Raw genomic sequence first — 10,069 nt, forward strand, 5'->3', positions numbered from 1 at the left:
GCATCCCCCTTCTGACTCAATTATTGTTCTGATTTGGGAGTGATCTCTCCAAATGTCTACTATTTGGTCCTCAGAGATGCACAGTGCCTTTGCCTTTCCTCATGGTGGCAGCTGAAAGAAATCACCCACAGTCAGCACTGGCACGCCTCCAAATGGCTTTTTGCTGCCTTTAATCTGCTCAGTCCACATCTGCAAAAAGGTCTTTGGAGACTGTGGAAATTTCATCAATAAGAAGCATTTGCATGTGAGAGAACAATCCTGATTTCATCCAAAGTTTCCAAGGCCTTGAAGGGCAGTTTCAACTCTGAAGGTGGCACGTTTCTGGACATATTCCTTTGAATGATATCAGTCGCAGTGCTGACATCGATGCGTCAACCTGTTCATTTATACCTGGGAGTCTTCTGACAATTTTGGTTGCTTCATTGGAGATGCATTTGCTCAGATGTGATTTTCAGTGCCAGCTCTTCTTGTAACAAAATCGCCTCCATTTACAAGCTTCAAGCATCAGTCTCTCTAAAGGTGAAAGATAAACGAGGCAAATTTTTGGACAACGTTGCTGGGCAACTGCACTTCGACACTTTCCCATTGAGATTGGGCAACACAATTTCTATATTATGTTAACATACATCACGGTGGTGTAGTGGTTAGCGCCGTCACCTCACAGCAAGAAGGTCCGGGTTCGAGCCCCTTGGCCAGCGAGGGCCTTTCTGTGTGGAGTTTGCATGTTCTCCCTGTGTCCGCGTGGGTTTCCTCCGGGTGCTCCGGTTTCCCCCACAGTCCAAAGACATGCAGGTTAGGTTAACTGGTGACTCTAAATTGAGCGTAGGTGTGAATGTGAGTGTGAATGGTTGTCTGTGTCTATGTGTCGGCCCTGTGATGACCTGGCGACTTGTCCAGGGTGAACCCCGCCTTTCACCCGTAGTCAGCTGGGATAGGATCCAGCTCGCCTGCGACCCTGTAGAACAGGATAAGTGCTTACGGATAATGGATGTTAATATATCTGATATACCATGAAAAAAAGCCATTATTATTATTATTATTATTATTATTAATAATACACATTCGATGGAACAATTATAGATTTTACAAAATGTTAAGAATGGGGGGGAAACTTACCAATATTGAATGCTGATTCTGATCGAATGTAATTCAGTGTTCTGTCGATCCAAATGTTCTGTACAAAGTCAAAGTTCTCACAATAAAAATGGTCCAAGTCCAAAAAGCCTGAACAACCACCCAACTTGTATACAAGTGACCTCCAGGTTGACAGGTCAAACTCAAAGTTACTTTTGGTCGGAGTTAATTGTTCCACTGCAGTTGTTCAAAACAAAAGGGTTTTGCTGAGTGAAGTCCCCGAGTGACGTCCTCTTGTAAAAGTCTCTATCACTTTTCCTCACCTCCAAGTAGACAATATTTCTTCTATCGCTCTCTTTTCCAGTTTTTCGATGTCCGTTGATCTGTTTCTCTCTTGTAAATAAGCATGAAGAATATCTAATGAAGTTCTGGTAGCCTTTTGGGTGTTCAGCACATCTTCAGTTTATTTATTTCGTACTTAATCCGAGCACTGGATTAGCCTCGTCTTCTCTCTTTCCCAGCTGATAAAGAAATGATTGTGCGCATGCGCAGCAGAAAAGTTGTCACTGGATCTTCACACGAGCTCTGATGTGTGACGTTGTGTTGTCTTGACAGCATGCAACATTATAACAATATTGCACGCTTGTTCTCCATTGAGGAGAGCGGCGTAATACACGGCAGATAAGCGATATGACAACAATACTGCATGCCGTCAGTAAACCCACTAGAAGGGAACAGAACACTGTTTTATTCCATGGAAAAAGAGTCCTGTATGTATAATAATTATATTTTATTCTGTACTTGAGCTGCTGCAACACCTGAATTTCCACCTCTCAGAGATCAATAAAGATCTTACGCTCTTTGCTTAAAAGCTGGTCTGTTACAGATATTGCTTTCTATACTGATATCCAAACATTCTTCTGTAACATTTACATAGGCGCCAACTTCATGTCAACATTGGGGGGTCAGAATTATGTTCTTGCACCGTGACGTCATGACATCGGCAGTGTATGTAGTTGAATATCAAAGACTCAGTTGTAAGTCATTTTCATTCATTACTATTCACCATTGCAAGTGGGAAGCGCCCATTTTAACGATAACTTATGATGCATTAAAAAAATCTCACGACTTTAAACATTGTATGAAACAATTTATTCAATAAACAAATTTAGTTTCATGCAATTTTCTTTGAGATGAATTCGGCAGACAACTGTACATGAATGTAGTTTCTGTTAAGAGTTAATGGATATGACAAAGTTAATTTTAATCTTACTTACAAACTTTAACAACACATCTCTTTCATGGCCACGGAAATTAACAAGTAGGCAGTGAGAAAATCATATTCATGAACATGAGAAAATCATATTCACCCTAATAGCCCATCAGCCCTAAAACTTCGCAAAAACATCACTCCTTCTGTCACAAGCGCTGAACTCATTGGTAATTTTTTTCAAATCAATGTGGTCTGTATGTTCCTTGCGTGTGTAAAGAACAGCCAAGTGATTCAGTCTCGGAGCAGTCATGGTGCTCCGCAGGTAGGTCTTAAGTCTGCGCAAAGCACTAAAGGACGTGTAAATTTTGCGTAGTGCAACCTGTCAATCACTCACTGCGAACCATTGGAATATTGCAAGCGGAAAAGGGGGCGGGTCATGTCCGATCATAACATTTTAGGTGACGTTTCTATAGATTACTTATTTTGCATTCAAAGCTAGGCTATTATTTGTTTAGGTGGTTTCAATCGTCAGTTAACATGAGTTCATGTGTACTGTTTACTACTTTTTTCATTATTGGGGTGTTTTTGCCCCCCAACTTTATCTTTGGGGGGTCAAAAAGGTCCGTGCCCCCTGCAGATGGCGCCAGTGAACATTTAACTTTTTATTGGAAAAGTAATGTTCTGAAATACAGTATAAAGTTTCAAACATTTTTTTAAAAACATTTAAACATCTATACACACACACACACACACACACACACACAGCAAAGCTTCATCAGGAAAACTTAATTTAAAATATAAAAGTTGTTTTTCCCCCTCAAACAAGATTAAATTTTAATTAAATCAAAACAATAAAAAAAAAAAAAAAAGAATATAAATGTACTCTTGTTGCTCTCATCTGAGTGGCCGTGTACAGTTCAGCAGGTTTATTTCGGACCGCGCGTCCTCGCCTCACTGAGCTCGAACGCATGCTTTCAGTTAAACTATGGTGTTAGAAACACATTCATACAGTATTTGTGAAATACGGTTCCTTGCACGGGCTCTTCTCTATAGTCCTCTGTCCCTTCATACATGTTACACCCATATCTCACCTGAAACCAGTAAGATTTATTTACAACAAACCGACTTCTGACCAGGAGAAATCAGCTCATGAATGAAGATGAATGAATGAACAAACAAATAAATTAAATTAATTGTAAATTACTTTTTTTTAATTTTTAAAATCAGGTTGTGCAAGTGCAGATGTGTCCGCTAGGTGGAGGCACACAATAGTATGACCCTGTACAAAATAAATAAAAACATGGTCAAAAGTATGTGAATACCTGATCATCACACTCGTATGTGCTTGGTGAACGTCTCGTTCCAGATTTAGTTCTCCTTTCCCGCTGGAGTAAGCTCTGCTCTCCTGGGAAGGCTTTCCACTAGAGTTTGGGGTGTGGCTGTGGGGGCGTGTTCATTCAACTACAAGAGCATTACTGAGGTCAGGCACTGCTGCTGGGATGTCGAGGAGGCCTGGGGTCCAGTCAGGGTTCCAGTTACATCCCAAAGGTGTTCAATGGGGTTGAGTTCAGTTGGGGTTCTGTGCAGGACACTCGAGTTCTTCTACTCCAACCTTGGTGATGGAGTGATGGATGGATGGACGGATGACTAACACTAAATAACTAACAGTAAGAAAACTCAAATGTGATATTGATGCACACTTATTACTCCTCAGCATTTTAGCGCATTTACACAAACATTCTTTCTGAAACTTCAAAACACCGTCTTACAAAACCACCCTTCAGCTCTGCAGCCTTCCACTGGTTTGTGTCTCCTTTACAGTTTTCCTCTTTATCCAGTCAACTTTAACAGATGTGTGTTAGATGATTATCGTTTGGATGCAGACCACAGTAATATTTTTAAGGTCATGAATGGCAGTGTGGGTGTGTGTTTGAGTCCCAATTTGTGGACATGTCCGAGTTTCATCATGATGTGTGGGAATGGGAGTGATTTTGAAAGGACAGTCCTTAAAGGACATGGATGCAAGCAGACCTTAAATGTTCTAGCTGGAAGTTTAAGTAATAGAAGGCAACACACACGACACTAATGAGCTATGGATTAATTTAGTAAGTAATAAAATCCAATGGTGTGTGTTGTTCTTGGAAAACGACAGGGTGGGGTGATGCGGCCCGACAAAGCTACCTCCCCACAGTTATTTCCTGTTTTCACTTATTTTGTAGGAGTTATAAACAGTTATTTCCTTACAAGCCCCTGGTTTTTTTCCCCCCCATTGTTGTATTTAAAACAAAAAAGGGTCAAAGCCCTTCGTTCTCAAGACTTTCCTGTGGTTTGCAATTCCTTGCAAACTCCTCCCATAATAGCTAAATAAACATCTCCTTACAGAAAACCACCATGTCAATGATTATATGTTTTTCTTGTTACACAACAATACAGCCATGGCCTAATGGTTAGAGAAGCAGCTTTGGGACCAGAAGGTCACCGGTTTGATTCCCTGGAGCAGCAGGAATGGCTGAAGTGCCCTTGAGCAAGGCACCGAACCCCCAACTGCTCCCCAGGCTGCTCTGGGTGTGTTCTACATTGCTCTGGATAAGAGCGTCTGATAAATGCTGTTTAATGTAATTCATCGTTTTGAACCCATTTATTATAAGCCTTATTAACGTCAGCCATTCAGGGTGGTGTAGTGGTTAGCACTGTTGCCTCACATGCAGATGAGGTAAAATATCCAGCCACTGGGGTTGTACAAGTGCTGGTCTCTAGACTGGGGAGGGTCGTGTCAAGAAGGGCAGCCGGTGTAAGACCTATGCCAAATCAAATATGCGGAGAAGATCCGCTGTGGCTAATGTAATGTACGGGAGCAGCTGAAAGAACAGAACAACAACTTCTTCAGCCAAACAAGTCCCTGTGAATTAACTGTAACTCCAGAAACGATAACGGAGCAAGTGCATTTAATATAAACCTGCGATTTGCCTTGCAGACAGAATGACTTTCTGACCAATCAGATTTTAGATTACATTACATTAATGGGATTTAGCGGGCGCTCTTATCCAGAGTGATCTACAACACACCCAGAGCAGCCTGGAGAGCAGGTGGGGGTTCGGTGCCTTGCTCAAGGACACTTCAGCCATTCCTGCTGGTCTCGGGAATTGAACCAGCAACATTTTGGTCCCAAAGCTGCTTCTCTAATCATTAAGCCACGGCTTCCCTTAACAGATTTCAACACGCATGTGCGAAATACAGTAAGGTCACAGTTGATATCACTTAGTTCTAGATTAATCAGTGGGAAACTCTTCCAACTGAAACACAGAAGAAATATATTTGCAAAAAATAAAAAAAATACTCTGTTTCTCAAAATCCAGTGAATGTGGAGAGAATAAAACAGTTATTCCACTCAGTCTCACTGTACATGGATTATAGACAACTATCAGCTCAGGTACGACTCGATTTCATGGAATAACTTCAGTATTCTGTGTCCAGGTAAAACCACATGCTGATAATTTGTAGCCTGGCAAGCCAGACTAAACGTGAATATTTAGTCTGGCCTCGATCCGTAGACATTTCCGAAGGGGGTAGGAGGAACAAACCGCTGTCTTTCAAACTGTCTCTGTGCGTATAGGCCAACGCTCTGACCAATCAGCGCAGCAGTGACTGTGACGTAGTCAGAGCGACAGAAAGCAGCGGGGGAGACCTTGAAATAAATATTTTTTCAAAATGCGTATTAATTAATAAACAGGTTCTAGATATTAAGAAGTTTGGAGATAATGAACACAAGTTTGGAGTCTGTACCACATACACTCATTTTTTTTCCAAGTGTTTTTCAAGGGTTTGCTTAAACTGTTTTTGAGAGTTTTTATTTAGTGGTGTTTGGTGAAATAATTTCCCTTAAATTTAAAATAACGGGAAAATAAGAAACAATCAAAAAGTAATGTTTCAAAGCTGTTTATTAATTCTTCGTACTGCACAAACTAGCCCCATCCTTTTGGCTACGAGCGGAGCCAGCTGGTAGATCAGACTTTTGCCATAGCCGGTCGGCAAAACAGCGAAAACGTCCTTCTTGAAAAGGAATGAGCGGAGAGCCTCTTCCTGCTCATGTTTCAACCAAAACTCCAAGTCTGATTCTTCTAAAACTGATTCCAAAGCGGAGTCAAACGCGCGCTGTTCACTAGCCGTAGCCATCTTTCCTGCTGTACTTTCTCCAGCGTCGCGCAGCTTTGTCGTCACTCCTGCAAAAGCCCGCCCAAAGAATCCAAACAAAAACCTTGCATTGTGATTGGCGGGCACGATTTGATGCCCGGGGTGTTTTTGTTTATATGGTGCGAGGCTAGACCCACTCGCTAGGCAAAAATATTTTTGGCCGTTAGGCGGGTGGGTCTAGTTTACTAGGCTAGATAATTTGGTTGTATTCTCTCACAACATTCACTTCTGATGGTCATCGCGACTCCCTCATACTCCATCAGGACTGAGGTTTGTAAAGAAATAACATCCCATAATTCAGTACTTTATATTACAGTGATGTGGTTTTTGTTTAAAAACACAAAGATAATTTGAAGTGACAGTTTAAAATAAATAAATAAATAAATAAATAAACCCAACATTCAGTATTTCGAGTAAATGAAGATCTCATTTATTTATTAGATGTACAGATTATGAAAAATAATATTAATAATCAATAATAAAAAGAAAGACTGGAAGCCCAAGATTATTTACACTCGCTCTTTTTCATGCTGTAGTGAGGATTCACTCTGTCCTATTGTCCACACACACCCTGACACACTGAGCTTAAAAAAAAGAAAAAAATAACCCTTACATACATACAGTACACATATATACACAGAGAGAGAGAGAGAGAGAGAGAGGCAGCTATAAAAGCAGAATCATATTCAAGTATCAAAATACACACTGATTACTTTACAGTCTATTATTGTTCACATCTTTAACAACAACAAAAAAAAAATGCTCAGAATCATTAAAAATACTCGCAAAAAAAGGAGTGCTGACGTTAGCGTTGTTAGCTTTAGCACTGCCCTGCCCGTGTTCAGCACTGTACCAACACCATCAGATTTAAAATCCTAAAATAACTTTAATTTTCTGTAAACTAAGACTAGATGTGTAAAGTACCGCACTGTTCTAGATTCAGCATCTTACACACACACACACACACACACACACACACACACACACACACACACGTTTCAATTTCAGCATTTTCTCCAACTTGTTCAGCAAGCCCTGCTACTCACAAGCAAGATGTTTAAGAAAAAAATAAAACATCTGAATTCTACACACACACACACACACACTTTAGTGTCACTTGATACAAACTAAGAAAAAGTACCGTTAACGCTTTACCGTATTAAAACATTTGTAATGGGCAGAGAAAAAGTACCAACTCTGAGGAGGGAAGCGAAACGTGAAATTGATTTGTTAGCTATATTTACACACACACACACACACACACACCCTTTCTACTGCATTTCTGAAGTATTCTAATTCTGTTTCCTTTACATGTACACTGAAGGTATCGTTCGGATTTGGAAAACGTTTCCTGATCTTGCAGTAGGTGCTAGAAACGATTACAGAGTGGGTGTGGCTTAGGATTCATCAATTCCTCAGTGAACCATTAGGTGACGTATTTTTTTCCAGATTAAAAAGCCTCGTACTGTGAAAACGTCCAGTAAAAATTTCACTCAGTCCAGGCACGTGGTCACATCCGAGAGTCTGAGCGCACTACACCGAGAGCGCTGGTGAGACCGCAGGAGGAACCACGACACCCAGTGCACGAGTCGAGCCAGTATCTGGGGGTGGGGGGTGGGGTGGGGGGGTGTTAGTCATTAAAACGCAATACAACACTTAACACATCTGAATGAAACGTGGCGTCACAATACCAGGTTAGTGTCCAAACAACGCACTGTGGCACTGCACTGTGAGGATCTCACTTGGGTAAAGTGGACTGGGACACACCCACAGTGACACGCCCACAGCAATCACGTAATGCACTCAGTGTTGTCGGCTTCTGTGCACAGAAAAGTTTAAATATGAAGTCTCATGATTTACAAGAAATGACGATCCTCCAGTGTAACAAAAGGAGATGAAGATGTCCATTGTGTGTGTGTGTGTGTGTGTGTGTGTGTGTGTGTGTGTGTGTGTGTGTGTGTGTGTGTGTGTGTGTGTGTGAAATCTGCAAAACTATACACTGATCAGTAATAATGCTGCTGGACGGATGGAAGTATAATGAAAGAAAACAAGACAATGTACTGTAAATCTGCCTATTTTACACACACACGGTGGTGTACAAGGTGAACAGTCTGATTCATGCTACTGCTCTTGTGAGGTTTGGCATCGTGTTCAGCTAAGGGAAGACACACACACACACACACACACACACACACACACACACACACACACCAACAAAACCAACAAACATCATCTGTCTGCTGCGCTCACTGGGAAAAAAAAAAAGATGAAATGAAAAGGAAAGAAAACCTTTAAGACTCTTATAAAGTGCCAAGACAAAACTGACCGGCTATTACTACAGTAATGTTCAAGGGCACCAGTAAACAATAAATTTGACAGAGATGAGATTCAACCCCCTGCAGCGTTACCTTCCACCCAGAACCCGTAGGAAAGCCCAAGGGGCGGGTCATGAACATTAATAAAGGAGTGCAACAAGCTGTAAAGTGACTGGCTGAGGCCAGAGGTCCACCCTGTTTGTTCCGGACTACTCCAACTCCTCCATGTGAACTAAACTTACCCAAAAGAAAATCAACCACACTTAAAATAAAACCAGAAATACTAGATCTGAACCTCACACTCAAAAAAAAAAATAATAATAATAATTTTGTCTGGTTTGTTTTTTTCTATACAGTATTGGTGAGAGGTCACATTTAGAGCAGTGGTTCTAGAAAATGTCTCATCTTTAAATAAGGTCAGAGTGAGATCGTCTAAATAAGGGCACGTGGATGGGATCAGGGAGCAGTAATTACAGTACCAGGACATGTGATGCTCAAGTTATGGGATACTTTACAGTTTACTAAAGGATGTGTTTCTCTCTCTCTCTCTCTCTCACACAGATGTGAGTTATTGCAAAATAATTTTACCATTTATATCAATATGACTATTTTGATGAATGTGAGTGTGTCTGAGAGAGAGAGAGAGAGAGAGATGCTACATGTGGCTCACCTGACAAACGCTTAAGGCTTAACCTCAGGTACAAACAATTAGTAAAAAAGCCAGCAAAATGTAAAAGTGATATGTTAGTGTGTGCAGATTTAGAGCCTGCGTGTGCAGTGATGAAACAACGCTACAAAAACGAGAAACAAAGCCCCAGGCTCCGCCCCAAACGCTAGTAGGATTTCTGTTGCAACGCCATCATAGACTGCTCGCTAAAGGCTCTTATTCAGCAAGTTCATTTGCAGTTTGTTAACTTCTTTATTGCCGCCCTTTAATTCATGACACACTACTCTGAATTTCTCAGTCGTATAATCACAGTGCATTATGGGTTAAAACCAGTCGAAACGAAAGTCTCGTGAGAACGTATTGTGTTCGGGTGAATCGTTAAACCATCAAATCCAGCATCTGGGACAGAGCCACAATCTTCAACAGATGCGTTTTGTCACAGTGTGGGATAAAAACCATTTAAACACACGTCTGACTAACAACTTAAAAAAAACAAAACAAAACCCTCTTTTAAAAGAGCATCATGCGTACATTAGGATATTGCAGAGGTTCAGTCCATGTTCGTTAATTGGGGGGAAAAAAAAGAAGGAATTTCAAGAAATCCACAAA

The 10,069-nt window shown here is 41.0% G+C and overlaps 1 protein-coding gene across 8 annotated transcripts in view; it reads right to left on the reverse strand.

Annotated features, from left to right (window-relative positions):
• Positions 1-10,069, reverse strand: part of LOC132897171 (ankyrin repeat and SAM domain-containing protein 1A-like) — a 118,004-nt gene that overhangs the window by 7,464 nt on the left and 100,471 nt on the right. For 6 of the 8 annotated variants that reach the window (XM_060938583.1, XM_060938579.1, XM_060938582.1 and 3 more), the window contains one exon: positions 6,886-7,062. The exons of 1 other annotated variant lie outside the window; for it this stretch is intronic. In XM_060938583.1, the coding sequence (XP_060794566.1) occupies positions 7,032-7,062 (31 nt within the window). In that variant the 3' untranslated portion in view covers positions 6,886-7,031. Of the gene's footprint in view, positions 1-6,885; positions 8,634-10,069 lie in introns of those variants that run through there. One more of the 8 variants, XM_060938581.1, reaches the window with a different exon arrangement.

Source organism: Neoarius graeffei, chromosome 13, assembly GCF_027579695.1.
Source record: "Neoarius graeffei isolate fNeoGra1 chromosome 13, fNeoGra1.pri, whole genome shotgun sequence".
Classification (NCBI taxonomy): domain Eukaryota; kingdom Metazoa; phylum Chordata; class Actinopteri; order Siluriformes; family Ariidae; genus Neoarius; species Neoarius graeffei.